We start from the raw sequence: 22,649 nt of genomic DNA, 5'->3' as shown, positions 1-22,649 counted from the left end.
CACCCTCTCCAGTGCAATCACATCTTTCCTGTAATGTGGTGACCAGAACTGTACACAGTACTCAAGCTGTGGCCTAACCAATGTTTTATACAGTTCCAGCATAACCTCCCTGCTCTTATAGTGTGTGTCTCGGCTAATAAAGGAAAGTATCCCGTATGCCGCCTTAACCACCTTATCTACCTGTCCTGCTACCTTCAGGGATCTGTGGACATGCTCTCCAAGGTCCCTCACTTCCTCTACACCTTTCAGTATCCTCCCATTTATTGTGTATTCCCTTGCCTTGTTTGCCCTCCCCAAATGCATTACCTCACATTTCTCCGGATTGAATTCCATTTGCCACTTTTCTGTCCACCTGACCAGTCCATTGATATCTTCCTGCAGTCTACAGCTTTCCTCCTCACTATCAACCACACGGCCAATTCTTGTATCACCTGCAAACTTCTTCATCAAGCCCCCACATTCAAGTCCAAATCATTAATATATAAAAAGCAAGGGACCCAGTACTGAGCCCTGCGGCACCCCACTGGAAACAGCCTTCCAGTCACAAAAACACCTGCTGGCCATTACCCTTTGCTTCCTGCCACTGAGCCAATTTCGGATCCAACTTGCCACTTTCCCTTGGATCCCATGGGATTTTACTTTTTTGACCAGTCTGCCGTGTGGGACCTTGTCAAAAGCCTTGCTAAAATCCACGTTCACTACATCAATCGCGTTACCCTCATCGACCCTCCTCGTTACCTCCTCAAAAAATTCAATTAAGTTAGTCAGACACGACCTTCCCTTGACAAATCCATGCTGACTGTCCTTGATTAAAGTGTGCCTTTTAAATAATTAATACTGTTCCTGAGAACTGTTTCCAATAATTTGTCCATCCAGGATAGACTGCCTGGCCTGTAATTACTCGGTCTGTCCCTCTCTTCCTTTTTAAACAATGGTACAACGTTAGCAGTTCTACAATCCTCCCGCACCACGCCTGTATCCAGGGAGGATTGGAAAATGATGGTCAGAGCCTCCGCTATTTTCTCTCTTGCTTCTCAACAGCCTGGAATACATTTCATCCGGGCCTGGCGATTTATCTACTGTCAAAGATGTTGAGGGAGCGCTTCACTGCTGGAGGGTCAGTACTGAGGGAGTGCAATTCAACCCCACCTACCCATCCTCTCTCCCCATATCCCTTAATCCCATCTACCCACCTTCTTCCTCAGCCCCACCTACCCACCATATCCCACAATCCACCTTCTCCCAAATCCCCCAACCCCACCTTCTCACCATATCCCCCAGCCCCACCTACCCACCTTCTCACCGTATCCCCCAACCCCACCTACCCACCTTCTCACCGTATCCCCCAACCCCACCTACCCACGTTCTCACCGTATCCCCCAACCCCACCTACCCACCTTCTCACCGTATCCCCCAGCCCCACCTACCCACCTTCTCACCGTATCCCCCAGCCCCACCTTCTCACCATATCCCCCAATCCCACCTACCCACCTTCTCACTGTATCCCCCAATCCCACCTACCCACCGTATCCCCCAGTTCCACCTACCCACCTTCTCACCGTATCCCCCATCCCCACCTACCCACCTTCTCACTGTATCCCCCAATCCCACCCACCCACCGTATCCCCCAACCCCACCTACCCACCTTCTCACCATATCCCCCAGCCCCACCTACCCACTGTAAGCCCCAGCCCCACCTACCCACCTTCTCACCATATTCCCCAACCCCACCTACCCACCTTCTCACCATATCCCTCAACCTCACCTGCCCACCTTCTCACTGTATCCCCAACTCTACCTACCTTCCTGATCCCTCAATCCCATCTCTCTCCAGAAACACATCGAATTCTCTCCTGACCTCACTTACCCTCTCTGCTTCAATGTCCCTCCCTGGGCTCTTATTCCACAACTCGATTCCCCTTTGGATGAAAAATCCCCCCTCCTCCCCCACGACGACCTCTTCCTTACCCCGCACTCCCTCATTTCAATCCTCTCCCGAGACTTGAACTCCTCACCACAGGGAACAATTTTGATCAGTTTCTGTCAATTCCCATCAGAATCTACAAAACACCTTGAAATCTCCTCTCTTCTCAAAAGGGACGATCCCAATTTCTTGAACCTCGAGGTTCCTGATACGGAGTCAATACTTACAGCTTTCCCAGCGAGGAGCGCAAAGATCTTCAGCCTCTCCTCCTGGATGAAGGGGTCAGCCATCAGCCGATTCCAGTCCGCCAGTTGGATACTGAGAAGCTCTCGGACCTGGTGGCCCCCAGCAGCCTGGGCTAACAGCAACGCCAGCCGGTGATCCCCTGCAACACACAAACTTCCTCAGCGCTTGGAGAAATTACCCCCTGCCCCCAGCTCATGCTGACCCTACAGGTCCACAGGTACCGCCATCTTCCAATACTCGCAGCCCCGCCGTCTCCCCACGCACCCCCGCCGTCCCGCCCTCTCCACGGTCTCACCATATCCCCCCCAACTCCACCTTCCCATCATATTCCTCAACCCCACTTACCCACCATTCTGCATGTGTAGCCCGAGGCAGTAGGTAACTGGCATTTTCCACTAGGGGTTACTCGACATCACAGCAGTTAAAAAAACGCAACAGGCCATTCGGCCCAACGAGTCTGTGTCAGTTTTTACCCCCACATGAGCAAATGCCTCTAATCATGTTTACCCGGCCTTTTTAACATTCCCAGATCCCTTCAACATCGGAAGCAGGGATCCCGAGTTATCTGCCCCTCCCTGGCCCAGGAGCACAAAAGGCAATGGTGGACATCAACCCGGCTGAGATCGGCCAAATTTAGGACAAGTCTGGTCTGTGGGCCTCAATAACTCGCTGCCCCAACCAAGAGCCACAGGAGGTGCCACCAACAGGTGGACCCAGCGGGGCGAGCTTGGCCCTGCGTTACACCCGACCGCCGGGCGAGCTTGGCCCTGCGTCACACCCGACCGCCGGGCGAGCTTGGCCCTGCGTCACACCCGACCGCCGGGCGAGCTTGGCCCTGCGTCACACCCGACCGCCGGGCGAGCTTGGCCCTGCGTCACACCCGACCGCCGGGCGAGCTTGGCCCTGCGTCACACCCGACCGCCGGGCGAGCTTGGCCCTGCGTCACACCCGACCGCCGGGCGAGCTTGGCCCTGCGTCACACCCGACCGCCGGGCGAGCTTGGCCCTGCGTCACACCCGACCGCCGGGCGAGCTTGGCCCTGCGTCACACCCGACCGCCGGGCGAGCTTGGCCCTGCGTCACACCCGACCGCCGGGCGAGCTTGGCCCTGCGTCACACCCGACCGCCGGGCGAGCTTGGCCCTGCGTCACACCCGACCGCCGGGCGAGCTTGGCCCTGCGTCACACCCGACCGCCGGGCGAGCTTGGCCCTGCGTCACCCCCGACCGCGGGGAGAGCTTGGCCCTGCGTCACCCCCGACCGCGGGGAGAGCTTGGCCCTGCGTCACCCCCGACCGCGGGGAGAGCTTGGCCCTGCGTCACCCCCGACCGCGGGGAGAGCTTGGCCCTGCGTCACCCCCGACCGCGGGGAGAGCTTGGCCCTGCGTCACCCCCGACCGCGGGGAGAGCTTGGCCCTGCGTCACCCCCGACCGCGGGGAGAGCTTGGCCCTGCGTCACCCCCGACCGCGGGGAGAGCTTGGCCCTGCGTCACCCCCGACCGCGGGGAGAGCTTGGCCCTGCGTCACCCCCGACCGCGGGGAGAGCTTGGCCCTGCGTCACCCCCGACCGCGGGGAGAGCTTGGCCCTGCGTCACCCCCGACCGCGGGGAGAGCTTGGCCCTGCGTCACCCCCGACCGCGGGGAGAGCTTGGCCCTGCGTCACCCCCGACCGCGGGGAGAGCTTGGCCCTGCGTCACCCCCGACCGCGGGGAGAGCTTGGCCCTGCGTCACCCCCGACCGCGGGGAGAGCTTGGCCCTGCGTCACCCCCGACCGCGGGGAGAGCTTGGCCCTGCGTCACCCCCGACCGCGGGGAGAGCTTGGCCCTGCGTCACCCCCGACCGCGGGGAGAGCTTGGCCCTGCGTCACCCCCGACCGCGGGGAGAGCTTGGCCCTGCGTCACCCCCGACCGCGGGGAGAGCTTGGCCCTGCGTCACCCCCGACCGCGGGGAGAGCTTGGCCCTGCGTCACCCCCGACCGCGGGGAGAGCTTGGCCCTGCGTCACCCCCGACCGCGGGGAGAGCTTGGCCCTGCGTTACCTGACTGCTGGGCGAGCTTGCACGCCTCGCTGATCCTCTTCCCCGTAAGGTAGCTGAAGACGCCGTCCACATGGCTCTTGTGACGGGACATTGCCACCTCCTCCTCGATCTTGTCCTCGGCGGTCTGCGAGAGCCAGCGGGAGAATGCATTCCTGCGCTCGAGCTGCTGGACGTACGGGGTCGGCGGCGAAAAGCTGGCCTCCAGTTCCTTCAGGTTGCCCCAGATGGCCTCGCACAGCGTCCAGGCCAAGGACCAGTTCTTCACAACGCCTGCAAGACAGAGTCACGATTGTTTAATGAAAAGAAAAATGGGGTCACTGACCTCCCTCCGTGCCCCCACAACTGGAACTAAATGCCAGAATGACGAGTACTGATGAAGGAAGCTGTTCAGCTCAGCCCTTCCATAGAAGCAGCCATAGGGAGTTCAAAACCAAACATTAATTAACGCTCTCAAACACTGGGCCTTTCACCCCTCCGATCACAGCTTGAATTCGGGGGTGTGGGGCGCAGGACTTCCAAGTGAGATGCATTGCCCCCCCATTCTCAAGCTGTGGGCGTCGCTAGCAAGGCCGGCATTTATTGCCCATCCCTAGTTCCTCTGGGTACAACAGAGTGTCCCGCTGGGCCGCTAGAGAGAAAGAGAAAGAGAAAAAGAGAGAGAGAGAGAGAGAGAGAGATATCAATATTCAACCACGTTGGGTGTAGGACTGGAGTCACATTTAGGCCCAGACCGGGTAAGGACGGCAGGTTTCCTTCCCGAAAGGACATTAGTGAACCAGTTGGGTTTTTACGACAATCCGACAGCTTCATGGTCATTTTTACTGGAAACAGCTTTTTATTTCCAGATTTTAAAGAAAACAAATGCCACACTGGGATTTGAACTCACGTTCTCTGGATTGCAGGCCTCTAGATTTACTATTCCAGTAACATAACCACTACACTACCGTACCCCCTATGTTGGGAAACCTCAACCCACAGTGTAAACCTCCCCAAATCTGGCAATATCAGAGGCCACAGGATGGCTGTTAAGGAAATGGTAAAATGACAAAATGACAAATAATAGAGGGAGCTTTTCTGCAGTTGGAGCCGGGGCCGAGTGTCGGGGCATCACTCTGTAACCAACCTTGCACACACACCTGTTGAGCCATTGCTAATAAGCAGTCAGGGATGTATGGTTTTATGATTGTGTTTAAATATTTGACATACAAAGGTAGTTGATGTGTTGTGGGTTCCGTCACAAAAAAAAAATTGGATGTTTAAGTTATTTTAGAAAGAAAAAAAATATGCATTTCTACAGTGCCTTTCACCACCTCAGGATGTCCCAAAGCGCTTTACAGCCAATGAAGTACCTTTTGAAGTGTAGTCACTGTTGTGATGTAGGAAATGCAGCAGCCAATTTGTGCACAGCAAGATCCCACAAACAGCAATGTGATAAATGACCCGATAATCTGCTTTTAGGTGTTGGCTGAGGGATAAATATTGGCCAGGACACCGGGGAGAACTCCGCTACTTTTCTTCAAATAGCACTATGGGATCTTTTACATCCACCTGAGAGCGCAGACGGAGCCTCGGTTTAACGTCTCATCCGAAAGATGGCCCCTCCGACGGCGCAGCGCTCCCTCAGTACCGACCCTCCGACGGCGCAGCGCTCCCTCAGTACCGACCCTCCGACGGCGCAGCGCTCCCTCAGTACCGACCCTCCGACGGCGCAGCGCTCCCTCAGTACCGACCCTCCGACGGCGCAGCGCTCCCTCAGTACCGACCCTCCGACGGCGCAGCGCTCCCTCAGTAACGACCCTCCGACGGCGCAGCGCTCCCTCAGTAACGACCCTCCGACGGCGCAGCGCTCCCTCAGTACTGCATACAGCTGCTCCGATTGCCCCTATGTAATATAAGCAGCTGCATAAAGTGAGATTCCATGGTTACAGCAGAAAGCTCCACTCTGGCATTACCTTCCGTCTCCTCAGACTTGGCTACAGCCTCTTGGGCCCAGTTTGCATACGCGTGCAAAGCTTCCACACCCTTCTGGGGCACGATGAGAGGGCACAGCTCCTCCGTCTCTACGATGCTGTGTCGCAGCTCGATCTCCAGTGGCCCCTTGTACAGGGACACATCCAGACTCGCTCGTTCCTCCTTCAGTCTTACCTTCTCCACGTACACCTTGAACGGGAGCTCTGAAACCCTGGAGAGTTGAAGCACACACACACGCAGTCGCAATTAAAACCCCGCCCGGAATAACTTGCTCATTACCCTTCCCCATAATTAACTTCCCTCCTCTCCTGAAGGTTTGTTCTAGATTGCACAGGCTCCTCACTGGCCCTTCATCCTAGTGGCCAACTCACTACTGAGCTTTGTGCACAATGTTTAATGGGTCACTCCGTAGTAACAAAAAACAGAAATGCACACACAACCTTCAACAGGGAAGGTGCAATGCTAGCAAGGCAACATTTACTGCAATCCCCGAGGGCATTAAGGGTCAATCACGATGGGTGTGGGACTGGAGACACATGTAGGCCAGGCCGGGTAAGGATGGCAGGTTCCCTTCCCCGAAGGACTTGAAATTATAATAAATCTGGCAGTTTTCACGATCACTATCTCCCCCGGTGCCCGCCCACGAGCTACCAGATTTATTCAATGCGATTTCACAACTGGACATGCTGGGATTTGAACTCTCTATTTCTGGTTGCTGGACTAGCTGAAAAATGATGGGTGGGGTGGGGGAACAGAAGAAAGAAGCTGGGGGGGGTTAGTGAGGGAGTTCAAGAGAGTGACCATAAGACCATAAGAGATAGGGGCAGGAGTAGGCCATTCGGCCCCTCGAGCCTGCTCCGCCATTTAATGAGATCATGGCTGATCTGATTTTTACCTCAACTCCACTTTCCCGCCCTTTCCCCATATCCTTTGACTCCCTCGCTGATCAAAAATTTGTCTAACTCAGCCTTGAATGTATTCAATGGCTCAGCCTCCACAGCTTTTTGGGGTAAAGAATTCCAAAGATTCACGACCCTCTGGGAGAAGAAATTCCTCCTCATTTCCGTCTTAAACGGGCGACCTCTTATTCGGAGACTATGCCCCCTAGTTTTAAATTCCCCCATGAGGGGTAACATCCTCTCAGCATCTACCCTATCGAGTCCCTTCAGAATCTTGTATGTTTCAATAAGATCTCCTCTCATTCTTCTAAACTCCAATGAGTATAGACCCAACCTGTTCAATCTTTCCTCATAAGACAACCCTTCCATACCCGGAATCAACCTAGTGAACCTTCTCTGATCTGCCTCCAATGCAAGTATGTCCTTCCTTAAATAAGGGCACCAGAACTGTACGCAGTACTCCAGGTGTGGTCTCACCAGCACCCTGTACAGTTGTAGCAAGACCTCCCTGCTTTTATACTCCATCCCTCTAGAAATAAAGGCCAATATTCCATTTGCCTTCCGGATTGCCTGCTGCACCTGTATGTTGACATTTTGTGTTTCATGTACAAGGACACCCAGATCCCTCTGTACTGCAGCATTTTATAGCATTTCTCCATTCAAATAATATTTTACTTTTTTATTTTTCCTCCCAAAGTGGATGACTTCACATTTTATTCCATCTGCCAAATTTTTGCCCATTCGCTTAACCTGTCAATATCCGTATGCAGACACTTTGTGTCCTCATCTCAACTTGCTTTTCCACCTATCTTTGTGTCATCTGCAAATTTGGCCACAAGACACTCTGTTCCGTCATCCAAGTCATTGATATATATTGTAAATAGTTGAGGCCCCAGCACTGAGCCCTCCGCCACCCCACTAGTTACAGATTGCCATTTTGAAACTCACCCTTTTATCCCGACTCTTTGTCTTTTGTTAGTTAGCCAATCCTCTATCCATGCCAGTATATTACCCCCAATACCATGAGCTCTTATCTTGTGCAGTAATCGTTTATGTGGCACCTTATCGAATGCCTTTTGGAAATCCAAATATACTGCATCCATTGGTTCCCCTTTATCCACCCTGCGCGTTACTTCCTTAAAGAACTCTAATAAATTTATCAGACATGATTTCCCCTTCATAAAACCATGTTGACTCTCCTTGATTGTATTTTGAGTCTCCAAATGTCCTGCTACTACTTCCTTAATAATGGATTCTAGCATTTTCCCAATGACAGATGTTAGGCTAACTGATCTATAGTTACCTGCTTTCTGTCTCACTCCCTTCTTGAATAGGGGTGTTACGTTTGCGGTTTTCCAATCCGCTGGGACCTTTCCAGAATCTAGTGAATTCTGGAAGATTATAACCAATGCATCCACTATCTCTGTAGCCACTTCTTTTAAGACCCTCGGATGCAAGCCATCAGGTCCAGGGGACTTGTCAGCCTTTCGACCCATTAGTTTACCTAGTACTTTTTCTCTAGTGATAGTGATTGTTTTTAGTTCCTTCCTCCCCTTTGCCCCTTGATTTTCTACTATCATTGGTATATTATTAGTATCTTAGACTGTGGAGAGAGAGTGGGGCCGAAATGGTTGAAGGTTTTGGCACCGACTGTGGAGCAGGAAAAAGCTTAGGAGGCCGGAGTGAGAATACAAGTGCACTGGATGGGACACATGGCTTGGGGAGAGGTGGGGGGGGGGGAAAGGGAAGGAGAGGGGCGAGGCCAGGGGACAATTTGTGAATAAGGACCATGATTTGATGAGTCGGGGGAAGGGGGTACAAAGTCAATCGAGCTTAGTACAGGCAGGGTCTTAAAGGAGGAGAGAGATGGAGAGGTTTAGGGAGGGAATTCTAGAGCTTAGGGCCTAGGCTGAAGGCACGCCCACCAATGGTGGAGCGATGGAAATCGGGGATACGCAAGAGGCCAGAGTTGGAGGAGCGCAGAGATCTCGGAGGGTTGTAGGGCTGGAGGAGGTTACACCACCATTAATTGTACAGCCGGGTACATTCCACAATTCAAACGGAAGACTTCACATTCCCACAATTACACTCGGCTGAAATCCCAACGAGGGCTGTTACTCACTGCTTAATCTTTGCTGGCTTTGGAAAGAAGGAGTACACATCCTCATCCTCTTCCTCAACAATGGAGCAGCTCAGCAGGTCCCCGCTGTGGCAGAGTGTCCAATTGGGCGCCCAACCCACCCGGAACGAGCGGCCAGCAAAAAGGGCCATGTCCATCAGGAGCTTCCCTTTGCCGTTGGTCACCGACAGCTCCATTGGCACCAGCCTCTGCTGCCGCCGAACACCCACCGTCTTCAGCTGGACCTCCGGGGGCTGGCTGGGCACAGCGAAAGCGGAGGGCAGCTGGCCTGGTATCGGCCAGGAGCGAAGAGCCTCCCCACCGGAGGAAGAGCAGCCGTACACCGGCTCCTGTTGCACGCTGCAAGGCAGGAACGCCTTGCTGAATCGGGACTGCAGCAAACCTCCACCTGAAACAGAGTCAACAAACACAGAGTAAGTAAAATATCCTGCCTGCTCAGTACGTCACAGTAAAGCAGCCTTCGAGAGAGCAATGGACACAGCATGGTAACGATTACAGTGTAGGTCCAGCAACCCAGAGCTCGGTAAGATCCAACCCCACTGTGCAAAGTTGCGAAGATTAAGGGGTGATCTAATGAGGTGTTTAAGATGATTGAAGGATTTGATAGGGTCGATAGAGAGAAACTATTTCCTCTGGTGGGGGGAGTCGAGAACAAAGGGGGGCATAACCTTAAAATTAGAGCTCGGCCATTCAGGGGTGATGTCAGGAAGCACTTCTTCACACAAAGGGGAGTGGAAATCTGGAACTCTCTTTCTCCCCTCCCCCCCACCCCCAAAAAAAAACTGTTGAGGCTGAGGGTCAATTGAAAATTTCTAAACGGAGGTTGATAGATTTTTGTTCGGCAAGGGTATTAAGGGTTACAGAACCAAGGTGGGTAAATGGAGTTATGATACAGATCAGCCATGATCTAATTGAATGGCAGAACAGGCTCAAGGGGCTGAATGGCCTCCTCCTGTTCCTAATTTGAATTCAATAGCTTACCATGAAACCTGGTGGATTGCCATGAAAACCCAATCGGTTCACTGCTTCCCAGACACCCACAGAATTTCTGAGCACAAAAGGAGGCCATTTGGCCCATTGCGCCTGTGCTGGCTCTTTGCCAGGGAAATCAGATTAATCCCACTGCCACGCGCTCTCCCCATAGCCCAATATCTTCCTCTGCTTCAAATATTTATCCAATTTTCTATTATGATCGTTGCCTTAACTGCTGGCAAGGCATTCTGAACTCAATCAACTCTCCGGGGGAGGGAACCTGGAGTCCCAATTCCGTCTGACCTACACCCGACTCCAGTCCCATACTATATGGCTGACTCAATGCTCTCTCCATAACCTCAGTTATTAAAAACCAATCACCAGGGCAGTTAGGGATGGGTAATAAATGCAGCCTTTCCTGCGTTAAATCTTTCAATTTTAATATCAGTAACCATACAATACTTAGTGGGGAAAAGTCTATTAGGGTTCCTGCTCCCTCTACACAAGTAACATTCGTGCCACACAAGTGCCAGGCAATGACCATCTCCAACAAGAGTCTAGCCACCTCCCCATGACATTCAAAGGCATTACCATCGCCGAATCCCCCACCATCAACATCCTGGGGGTCACCATTGACCAGAAACTTAACTGGACCAGCTATATCAATACTGTGGCTACAAGAGCAGGTCAGAGGCTGGGTGTTCTGTGGCGAGTGACTCACCTCCTGACTCTCCAAAGCCTTTCCACCATCTACAAGGCACAAGTCAGGAGCGTGATGGAATACTCTCCACATGTCCACATGCAGTTCCAACAACACTCAAGAAGCTCAACACCATCCAGGACATAGCAGCCCGCTTGATTGGCACCCCATCCACCACCCTAAACATTCACTCCCTTCACCACCGGCGCACTGTGGCTGCAGTGTGTACCATCTACAGTATGCACTGCAGCAACTCACCAAGGCTTCTTCGACTGCACCTCCACCATCTAGAAGGATAAGGGCAGCAGGCACATGGGAACAACACCACCTGCACGTTCCCCTCCAAGTCACACACCATCCCGACTTAGAAATATATCGCCGTTCCTTCATTGTTGCTGGGTCAAAATCCCTTCCTAACAGCACTTTGGGAGAACCTTCACCACACGGACTGCAGCGGTTCAAGAAGGCGGCTCACCACCACCTTCTCAAAGGCAATTAGGGATGAGCAATAAATGCCGGCCTCGCCAGCGACGCCCACATCCCATCAATGAATAAATAAAAAACTGTCCCATCAAACACTCCCAGGGCAGGTACAGCATGGGTTAGGTACAGAGTAAAGCTCCCTCTAAACAGTCTTCAGTTCAGAAGAGCACTCCTCATGAAGCAATGTGACATTACCAGGCTCGGAGTGAGATTAGTGCCAGTGTGCACCACCAACCCTACCCAACTAGGAAGCGCCTGTCTTAAAATTCCACCGAGACCAGCATTTACCCAAGCTCCTTGATCTTTGATCCCGTGTTGGGAAGACCCGCCGTGGATACTCGCTCTCGTACTTCTCTTCGGCCGTGCATTGCGTGAAGCGCTGATCCAGCACGCCATCGGTCTCCTCATCTTCGGTGAACAGGGAGGCCTTCATTATCTGGAGGGAGCAGAGAAGACAGTGAATGGGCAGAAAACAGTCTTCCTTTTTATATACTGATCACAAGCTAAGTAGCTTCACGGAAGTCGCAAAAATGCGGTAGTGTAGGTGGTTGTGTCACCGGACTAGTAATCCCGAGAACACCAGTTCACTAACGTCCTTTAGGGAGGGAAACCTGCCGTCCTTATCCGGCCCGGGCCTATAAATGACTCCAGTCCCCACATCAACGTGGTTGGCTCTTAACTGCCCTCTGATGTGGCCAAGCAAACCCCTCAGTTGGATCAAAACCGCTACGAAGAATAACATTTGCAGCAGTTCAAGGCGGCGGCCTACGACCGCCTTCTCAGGGCTACTGCGGATGGGCAATAAATGCCGGCCTTGCGAGCGACGCCCACCCCCCCAGAATGAAGAACAAACTGAGCTTTCGTTAAAATAGGCAATTGGGTGACTTCCCTAAATGGCCATACTTCTTGTGTTCAAGCCTAGACAGCAAGTGTGGAAGGCATGATAACAAAGACGGGTCTTGCCCTCACCTGACACACAGCAAAGCGTCACCAGTCTAGATGGCAATCAGGAGCAAGAACACTGTCGTCTTTCCCCCCCCCCCCGTCTCCTCCCTAATGATGGGATGCAGATACCAAGTGCAGCTCACCATGGGCTCTTGGGTGATGTCAGCCATGTCGCTGTCGAGCTCGGTCACAGGTCACACTGCTCTTTGGTGAGTACAGTCTGTTATTGACTTGGCTGATATCAAACTTTGGGGGTTGGGGGGGATGGGAGAGCTCGTCTGTACGACTCAGTGCCACCCTGGGATTATGCTACCCGGTCATCGGGAGAGCTCCAGGGTTCAGCTGCCATCTGTTTTCGTGACATTCACCTATGTAAGGCCCCCAGCAACCGTGGGTCAGCAGCGGAGAGCGCTCGTTACCTGGAGAGTGTGGGGGTTGATCCCCAAACTGGACGCGATGTTGCTGGAGGCCGACACGGGGTCCTGTTCCTCTGTGATGTCCTCGTCCAAGAAACCCTCGGGCATGGGCTCTTGGGTGATGTCAGCCATGTCGCTGTCGAGCTCGGTCACACGGCCCACTTGCTGCCTCGCAGGGCTCTAGGGACAAAGTCAAGCCTCCATCAGGTCACTAATAAAACAGCGAAGGTTCACAGAGCTTGGGGCGCAATCGGCAGATTTAAATCGGGGAGTCTGGAAAAAGACTTGTGTTATTCCACGTCCAATGGGGGAAAGAGGTGAGGAATAGAGAAGAGCAAGAGGTTTAAGCTTCCAATCCGTAAGGGAAGATCGCTACAGCACCTTTCACCAACTCAGGACGTCCCAAAGCACTTTACAGCCAATGAAGTACTTTTGAAGTGTAGTCACTGTTGTAATGTAGGAAACGCAGTAGCCAATTTGCGCACAGCAAGATCCCACAAACAGTCAATCTGTTTTTTTTTTAAAAAGTGATGTCGGTTAAGGGAAAAATATTGGCCAGGACACCGGGGAGAACTCCCCCACTCCTCTTCAAATAGTGCCCGGGGAATCTTTTACATCCACCTGAGGAGGCAGTTTAACGTTTCAGCACAAAGATGGCACCTCTGACAGTGCAGCACTCCCTGGGAGTGTCAGCCTGGATTTTATGCTCAAGTCTCTGGAGAGAGACTTGAACCCACGATCTTCTGACTCAGAGGCGAGCGTGCTACTCACTGAGCCACGGCCGACACCTTTCATGATACTGGATTTTTGTTTTGGGTGGCAGGAGGTTAAGCAGCATCTGTTTTCATTTACTTGACTTTTTGGTGGGGGGAGGGGCGGTGGGACAAACAACTCAGCAGGGCTGTGGAGTGACCCTGATCGGATTGGGCCTTGCAATCCAGGTTACACTAACTTAGTGTGTATTCCTACGAGTTTAGAGTCTAATCGAGATGTTTAAAATGTTAAAAGGGATCTGGTGGGGGAAATGAAGAACAAAGGGTCAATAGCTGAGAGTTAGGGCATTTGGAAGTGAAATCAGGAAGCACTTCTCCACACAAAAGGTGGTGGAAATCTGGAACTCTCTCCCTAAAGGCTGTGGATGCTGGGGGTCAGTTGGAAATTTCAAGACGAAGATGGATGGATTTTTGTTGGGTAAGGGTAAAAAGGTATATGGAGAAAAGGGGGTAAATAGGGCCGAGGTACAGATCAGTCATGATCTAATCCAATGGCGGAACAGGCTCGAGGGGCTGAATGGGCTCCTCCTGTTCCCATGTTCAGAAATATGTTGCTACCTGTTATTTTCGATGAGTTGTGGAAGCGGTGGGTTTGGCACTACCATCTTGGGATGTTTTTTTGTTTACGTTGGAGAAGGGGGAGGAAACGCAGTAGCCTGGCAGTGCCGTTGTGGGGTGTCTGTGTTGGGCGTGGTGAGGGGGCGCAGTAGAGCAGTGCCGTTGTGGGGTGTCTGTGTTGGGCGGGGTGAGGGGCACGGTCGGGCAGTAGCCCGGCAGTGCCGTTGTGGGGTGTCTATGTTGGGCGGGGTGAGGGGGCGCGGTAGAGCAGTGCTGTTGTGGGGTGTCTGTGTTGGGCGTGGTGAGGGGGCGCAGTAGAGCAGTGCCGTTGTGGGGTGTCTGTGTTGGGCGGGTTGAGGGGCGCAGTAGGGCAGTAGCCCGGCAGTGCCGTTGTGGGGTGTCTGTGTTGGGCGGGCTTGGGGGTAGGGGGCGCACGGTTGAGCCGTTTGGTGCCGAGTTACCTGCTGAAGTAGGGTGGCCTTGCAGACCTGCGCCGCCTGCTGGCTTGGAAGAGCCGCCGTTTTCATTTTCTTGGTTTCAGCCTTCGAAGGCAGCTCGCTCTCCTCTTCATCCGAATCCTGCAGTCCGTACTTGGAAAAATGTGCCACCTGGAACAGGGGTTGCAGGGGTCAAAGGTTAATCTGAATGTTGCGAGAGACCAGCCGCCATCGGCAAAACACACTCAGCCTGGCGGCAAGATGATCCGTCGTGACTGGCTCCGCTCCCCTTTATATAACTCAGTGTGGTCACTGGGGTTTCTATTAACCGCAATGGCAAGAAAGAAAATCTCCCATTTCTACAGCATCTTTCACCACCTCAGTACTTTTGAAGTGTAGTCACTGTTGTAATGTAGGAAACGCAACAGCCAATTGGCGCACAGCAAGATCCCACAAACAGCAGTGAGATAATGATCAGATAATCTGCTTTAGTGATGTTGGTTAAGGGATAAATATTGGCCAGGACAACAGGGAGAACTCCTCTGCTCTTCAAAATAGTGCGCTGGGATCTTTTACGTCCACCTGAGTGGGCAGACGGGGCCTCGGTTTAACGTCTCATCTGAAAGACATGAAGGAGTGCAGCACTTGTGCTCAAGTCTAAAGGGAAAAAGACCCAGATTTTGCCCTTCCGTCCCGTGTCTGGAGAGACCATTTTAAGCTGTAGGTGAAGCACTGGTGCACACAGGTAATCACTGGCAGTGGGAATCATGCAGTATAGGTAACGCACGTTAAACTGCATTTGCTTCAGTGTGACTTTACCTACAGCACTTAGTTCTGAAGGACGGGAGGAGAGACAGAGAGGGGAGGAGGACAATGAAGGTGGGGGGGGGGGGGGGAAACAGAGAATAGTTCAGGGAAAAAAAAGATAGATAACAGAGAGAAAGGGAGGCACACAGATGCACAAGCTGCACTCTGTTGATCTTAGTATTACAGCCTCAGTGCTGTGCCTTCTTACAATAACCCAGGTTGAGTCAGAGTGCAGTAAAACCTGTAAATTACAGACACATCAGGGACTGGCAGCAGCTGTTCTGTTTTTTAAACAAAAAAGGGTGTCATAATTTTCAAAACAGTCATTGTATTTACTGTAAAAATTCTTAGAATAGGGATTTCTATACCCAGCATCCATCGCGGCCGCACAAGCGCCCAGCCCCCCCGGGACGCGGCCGCGCAAGCGCCCAGCCCCATTCCAGAAACCCGCTGCTGCCTCACGCTGACCTGATGAGAATTTGTGGGGGCAGAAAGGAGAAGCAAGCCGCAAGGGGAAGTGTCGGTGATCCCGACTCGGTGAAAGTTTCAGATACAGCAGCTTTGCAACAGGCCGTGTCCCGTGTTTTAGGTTTTAAAAGATACTTGGTGCATTTAAGGCTGTCCATTGTTCGTAATTTGCGAGTATCCATGGATTCAGAGTGCCTCTTGTAAGTGTCTGTTTATACAGGTTTCACTGTACCATCCACGTACACCTGCCTGTGGCAGTATCACCCATTAGCAGCCAATGAAGCGGGGAGAGGGAGAGGGAGAGGGGGAAGGCAAACAAGGAAGATGAAGCAGGGGAGGGGGAGGAAATTTGAATAAAGTTAGCCGAGCAGGCGAATGCAGAACCAAATGCAGAGTCTGTAGCCTCAGTGAAGCTGGGCGGCTGGATTCGATCCTGCCCCTGGTGCAGCACAACACGCCACAGAGACCCACTGACGCTTCCTCACAGGCAGTCGGAGAGGGAGGAGCAGCAGAGGGTGAAATGCAACAGGTTGTCCTTACCTCGAACACCCAGGACCCGGTCTCGGACCTGTACTCCAGGAAGCGGGCGCCCTGCTTCCGCGAGCAGTTCTCCAGCCTCTCCTCGAAACCCATTTCCATCAGGCGCTCGGGAGACTTGATCAGGCAGCGAGTGGTTTTATCAGTCGGCCAGACTCCGTCCAACGTTACTTCAGCACGTCTTTTCCGAGGTGGGGGGGGGGAAAAAAAGAGAGAGATAAGCGGATGTGAGCCAGGATTGCTGCTTGCGATCACTACTCATATAGCTCCTGCTGGACCTCAAGTGAGACCCGGGACCCAGTTTGGGGCAATGCCCTCCACAGTTGAATAGCTCATACATAAAGAATGGCTATGTGGCTACTGGAGCCCATAGAACTGCACCTCAACCGAAGGCATCACCGTCAGCAGGTGATTTACCAGAATGGTTCCAGGGATGAGGGACTTCAGTTATGTGGAGAGACTGGAGAAGCTGGGATTGTTCTCCTTAGAACAGAGAAGGTTAAGGGGAGATTTAATAGAGGTGTTCAAAATCATGAGGGGTTTTGAAACTGTTTCCAGTGGCAGAAGGGTCAGTAACCAGAGGACACAGATTTAAGATAATTGGCAAAAAAGTCAGGAGGGAGGAGGTGAGTATTTATTTTAACGCAGCGGGTTATGATGATCTGGAATTCACTGCCTGAAAGGGTGGATCGCTCTTTCAAAGAGCTGACACAGGCACAATGGGCCGAATGGCCTCCTCCTGTGCGGTAACCTACTACTATGATAGTGATTGGTAGAAGGATTAGAGGGGAGCCGAGGAAATTTTTTTTCCCACCCAGAAACCCTCAACTCATTTAAAAAGTACTTGGGGGGATGTGTACTTGAAGTGCAGTAACCTACAGGGCTACAGACCAAGAGCTGGAAAGTGGGATCAGGCTGGGTGGCTCATTTTCGGCCGGCTCGGACACGATGGGCCGAACGGCCTCCTTCTGTGTCGTAAATTTTCTATGATTTTATGATTTAATTGTAACTTTCAAAAGGGAATTGGATATATATTTGAAGGGGAAAAATTTGCAGGGCTATGGGACTGATTGGATAGCCCTTTCAAAGAGCCAGCACAGGCACGATGCCTTCACTGCTTTGCAATTTGCTAAATTCGAGAGAAGTGATCGATGTCCCATAGGAATAAGAGAAGGCCATTCGACCCCTCGAGCCTTCAATCATCAATCTCATTCTTGAAAGCTCCATTTGTCCCCCCAGCCTCAACAGCCTTTTGGGGGGGGGGGGGGGCGGGGTGAAAAAGAGAGAAAGAGTTCCCGATTCCCACTCCCCTTTGTGTGAAGAAGTGCTTCCTAATTTCACCCCTGAACGGCCTGGCTCTAATTTTAAGGTTCTGCCCCCTTGTTCTGGACTCCCCCCACCAGAGGAAATAGTTTCTCTCTATCGACCCTATCAAATCCTTTAGTCATCTTAAACACTGCAATTAGATCACCCCTTAATCTTTAAGCTCAAGGGTATGCAAGCCAACTGAGTTTTTAAAAAATTAGTTCATGGGATGTGGGCGTCGCTGGCGAGGCCGGCATTTATTGCCATCCCTAATTGCCCTTGAGAAGGTGGTGGTGAGCCGCCTTCTTGAACCGCTGCAGTCCGTGTGGTGAAGGTTCTCCCACAGTGCTGTTAGGAAGGGAGTTCCAGGATTTTGACCCAGCGACGATGAAGGAACGACCGATATATTTCCAAGTTGGGATGGTGTTTGACTTGGAGGGGAACGTGCAGGTGTTCTATCTACCCTACCCCCGCTGGTTGGGGAGTCTAGGACTAAGGGACAAAGCCTAAAAATTAGAGCCAGGAGTGAAGTTAGGAAACATTTCTACGCGCAAAGGGTGGTAGGAGTTTGGAACTCTCGTCCACAAACAGCAATTGATGCTCAATTGTTAACCTTAAATCTAAGACCGATTGATTTTTATTAAAGGTATTAAGGGATATGGGGCTAAGGTGGGTATATGGAGTTAGGTCACAGAACAGCCATGATCTCATTGAATGGCGGAACAGGCTCGAGGAGCTAAATGGCCGACTCCAGTTCCTATATTCCAAGTTTATGCAACCGGTCCTTGTAATTTACCTCTCTAAGCCCCAGCTTCACGCTGGTGAATCTGTGCTGCACCCCCTCCAAGGCCAATATATCTTTCCTGAGGCGCGGTGCCCAGAACTGACCGCAGTATCTCCAGATGGGGTCCAACCAGGGCTCTGTACAACTGAAGCATCAATTCCTCCCCTTTATTAAACACACCCACATGGTGCACAGGGTATAGATAAGCTTAAGTCGCAATTGGATTTTAACGATCATATCCAGCGTTCCCGCCAAGCTGACCATTCGTGCTCCCCACCCCCGGGTGTTTACCTGTTCAGGCCCTCACCCACAGGGGGCTTTTTCTCGTCATCCAGGTAAACAATGACCTCCTTCTTGCGTACATGCGCAATCTCATCGAGGTTCATGTTGGTGAGATTCACCACGCCAGGGAAATATATCGAACCGTAACCTACGTTTAAAAGAACTCAAAGTTAGCAGCCATTGCACTGGCTCGTCACACGTCACCCACCCCTCCCACAGCCCACCCGCTGGCTCCCAGCACCCCCCCCGGGGGAAGGAGGTCAAGCTCGGCTGTGATGGTGGCCAGTACCCCCGGAATTATAGCCCGCAAAGTGCCAGAGCCTTGGGGGGAGGGGAAAGAAAAACGAAAAATAAAATACCGAGTGAAAGGTCCTGATTATTGATTGAAAGAAATGGAGAAGGAACTGTACAGCAGCAAGGGCCGTTTATTGGTATTTCGGAAACAATGGAACACTGGGCTCCATGTTTTTAAAAGCAGAAAATAACTGGCCTTTTTTTATAAAATTCATTCTCAGGATGAGGCCCATCCCTAGTTACCCCGAGTAGGTGGCAGTATGTCTTATGGGTGGTGGAGAGACTTTGGGGAGTCAGGTGAGCTACTCGCTGCAGAATACCCAGCCTCTGACCTGCTCTAGTAGCCACGGCATTTATGTGATGAGGCCAGTTAAGTTTCTGGTCAATGGTGACCCCCAGAATATCGTTGGTGGGGGATTCGGCGATGGTAATGCTATTGAATATCCTGGGGAGGTGGTTAGACTCTCTCTTGTTGGAGATGGTCATTGCCTGGCACTTGTCTGACGCGAATGTTACTTGCCACTTATCAGCCCAAGCCTGGATGTTGTCCAGATCTTGCTACATGCGGGCACGGGCTGCTTCATTATCTGAGGGGTTGCGAATGGAACTGAACACTGTGCAATCATCAGCGAACATCCCCATCGCCCACTTTTCCTCTCGTCGGGTTCTGACCTTTACGACCGATGGTGAAGTTCTCCACGATGCATTCTCCGTTCTCGTTGGTCAGCTGCTGGGCCAGTTCGTCCATGGAGGGGATGGTGTAGTAACCGACTCTGGTCAGTACAATGCCTGGCAAAGAGATCACACACAATCAGCGTTAGCACAGCTTGGATAAAACATGTCAAAAGGCAGGTAACTGCGTAGCATTATCAGGGCGAGTGATCTCCTGGACTAGTTTCCATCGCCTGGCGGGGGGGGGCAGAGCGGAGGGGGCTGAAAGGAATTTCCCAGATCTCCCCCTCAAATTAGCCTGGTTTTTAACCTCTCACAGGAGATCACATGGCTGCAGGTGGGGAGTGCTTGCTTGCTGCGCATCACAATTGTCTTGGGAAAGACTGGATGGACCAGAGGGTCTCTTCCTGCGCCACTGTTCATTATGCCCAAGTACGAGCAGGTCAGAGAACACGGGGATCTATCAGACGAGACTCGCTGAGCGGCCACGGTGGGGGGGGGGGTAGAAAAAAGTCTCTGGGTCACGCACTGGAGCACCCAAAACAGGATCAAGCTGAGGACAGGCAACTGGAGCAGGACTTTAAAATAAAAGACGCTGAACAATACCAAAGAAAGACAGACTTGCATTCATACAATGCCTTTCCCGACCTCAGGACGTTACAGCCAATGAAGTACTTTTTGAAGTGTAGTCACTGTTGTAATGTAGGAAACGCAGCAGCCAATTTGCGCACAGCAAGATCCCACAAACAGCAATGTGATCATGACCAGGTAATCTGTTTCACTGATGTTGGTTGAGGGATAAATATTGGCGCAGGACACCGGGGAGAACTCCCCTGCTTTTCTTCAAAAATAGTGGCTGTGGGATCTTTTACGTCCATCTGACGGGGCAAACAGGGCCTCGGTTTAACATCTCATCCGAGAGACAGCACCTCCAACAGTGCAGCGCTCCCTCAGTACTGACCCCCCGACAGTGCAGCACTCCCTCAGCACTGACCCTCTGACAGCGCGGCGCTCCCTCAGCACTGACCCTCCGACAGCGCAGCACTCCCTCAGCACTGACCCCTCCGACAGCGCGGCGCTCCCTCAGCACTGACCCCTCCGACAGCGCGGCGCTCCCTCAGCACTGACCCCTCCGACAGCGCAGCACTCCCTCAGCACTGACCCCTCCGACAGCGCGGCGCTCCCTCAGCACTGACCCTCCGACAGCGCAGCACTCCCTCAGCACTGACCCTCCGACAGCGCGGCGCTCCCTCAGCACTGACCCTCCGACAGCACGGCGCTCCCTCAGCACTGACCCTCCAACAGCGCGGCGCTCCCTCAGCACTGCACTGGGAGTGTAAGCCTAGATTACGTCCGCAAGTCTCTGGAGCGAGGCTCAAACCCGACAGTCTGACTTTTGAAAGACAAAATAAAGGCTTGTGTCTGTGGGTGGGTAGTCACTGTATGTTGACACTACCCTACAGCAGCTCACCTGCCGGGTGAGGAGGTAACTGGTCGTCCACCTCGGCCTCCTGCTCCTCCTGCAGCGACCCGTCGATGAAGGATGTGTCCTCACTGCTCCCCTCTAATGCGCCATTCCGCACGTTGTTCCTCAGGTTCATCTCCGCGATGGTGTCGTCCATGGTGCTGGTCTGGTGCTTGTTGCTGCTCAGCCCCTCTGGCGTCTGTGGAATCGGCTTAACTATAGTGTTGGTGTAGCATTTATTCACCTCGTGATGGTCGTCCTCCTCCCTCTCCAGCCTGCTTTCCTGCTCACTGTGAAGAGGAACGAAGATGCCAATTATCTGGACCATCCACATGAAAGAAAAGGAGGCAGACGGGAGGCAGGGGCCCAAAACAGTTCTGGGTACCAGGAATCGTTCCAGAAGTTGGGATCGTCTTCTTTGGTCAAGAGGCTCGGATTGAAATTTGAGATTCTGGAGGAAACTGAACAACTATGGAGAAAGAGCAGGATTAATTGGATAGCTCATACAAAGGGCCAGTACAGGCACGGTGGGCCGAACGGCTGCCTTTCAGTGCTGTATGAATCTATGGCGAAAACTGATCCAGGGAATTTTGCTCTCTGTGAAGGGTTCAAATCGCAGGGGATTAGAAGTGAGGAAGTAAGAAGGGAAGTTGGGGGGTGGGGAGCTTGTTTACATAAAGGGTAATAAATGTTGTGAAAGTGCAAGTTAGCAGATGGTACAAATGGAGTCGAGTTTGTGGAGGGGAAGGGGCTGAGGAATGTAACGATGATGGGCAGAAAATTTTATGTAAACGTTAACTGTGCATCACGCAAGCTCCTTTGAAATGTGCAGAGCTATAGGGAACGAGCAGCACACAGACACACACACACACCCCCACCACTCAGTGAGGTTGCCAACTGTTAGGTGTGCAAAACGCACTGCAAATTTGGGGTTCCAGTGCTGAGGGACTCTTGCAGCATAGCTAATCCATGCTGTAACTACCCCAGGAACGCTCAATCGCAGGGCAGAGGCTGAAAGGCCCGACATGCAGCCGAGCAAATGGAACTCACAGACGCTCAGCGGGAAGCAGAGAGATTGTACTCACTTCTCTCCGTTCTCCGGATATTCCGACGGCGATGCCAGGTCGTCGGGTTCCTTGCTGAGGATGGGCGAGTACAGCGGCGAGTTGTTCATGCTCTTCAGCATCAGCTTCTTGATGCTCTTCCTGCCCACAAAAGAAGTTTGGTTAAATGGCTGGCCCAGTGTCGGCAGTGACGGTTACTGTAGCCGTGTCCTTTAAAGGGGAGGTGCTCACCTGGTCCAGCAAACTCATCCCTGGAGCATCCGCGTGACTCAGCTCGGAGCCGCACCTCCCGGGGAAGGGGCAGTGCTCCAGCATCGGTTTTTGAGCAGTTTACAGAGCTCCCAAGGCGAGTCAGTGGGCCAGGCAGGTCCCAGGTTTGAACCCAGTCTGTGCCGAGTAACCCAGTCTCAGCCAGGGCGGCGCACGTGTCGGCCAGGAGGGTTTGAGAAGAAACATGAGCTGCTGGGTTAAAG

General features: G+C 52.6%; 1 protein-coding gene across 3 annotated transcripts in view; it reads right to left on the bottom strand.

Moving 5' to 3' along the window:
• Positions 1–22,649, bottom strand: part of nup98 (nucleoporin 98 and 96 precursor) — a 76,749-nt gene that overhangs the window by 15,714 nt on the left and 38,386 nt on the right. For all 3 annotated transcript variants that reach the window (XM_067985573.1, XM_067985574.1, XM_067985575.1), the window contains 12 exons: positions 22,198–22,317; positions 21,119–21,402; positions 19,648–19,764; positions 18,691–18,829; positions 16,314–16,491; positions 14,523–14,669; positions 12,734–12,910; positions 11,658–11,805; positions 9,197–9,602; positions 6,157–6,386; positions 4,205–4,474; positions 2,152–2,309 (listed from right to left, as the gene is read on the bottom strand). In XM_067985573.1, the coding sequence (XP_067841674.1) occupies positions 2,152–2,309; positions 4,205–4,474; positions 6,157–6,386; positions 9,197–9,602; positions 11,658–11,805; positions 12,734–12,910; positions 14,523–14,669; positions 16,314–16,491; positions 18,691–18,829; positions 19,648–19,764; positions 21,119–21,402; positions 22,198–22,317 (2,374 nt within the window). The remainder of the gene's footprint in view (positions 1–2,151; positions 2,310–4,204; positions 4,475–6,156; positions 6,387–9,196; positions 9,603–11,657; positions 11,806–12,733; positions 12,911–14,522; positions 14,670–16,313; positions 16,492–18,690; positions 18,830–19,647; positions 19,765–21,118; positions 21,403–22,197; positions 22,318–22,649) is intronic.

This window comes from Heptranchias perlo, chromosome 6, assembly GCF_035084215.1.
Source record: "Heptranchias perlo isolate sHepPer1 chromosome 6, sHepPer1.hap1, whole genome shotgun sequence".
Taxonomy (NCBI): domain Eukaryota; kingdom Metazoa; phylum Chordata; class Chondrichthyes; order Hexanchiformes; family Hexanchidae; genus Heptranchias; species Heptranchias perlo.
This window is presented reverse-complemented; position numbering and strand designations above follow the sequence as displayed.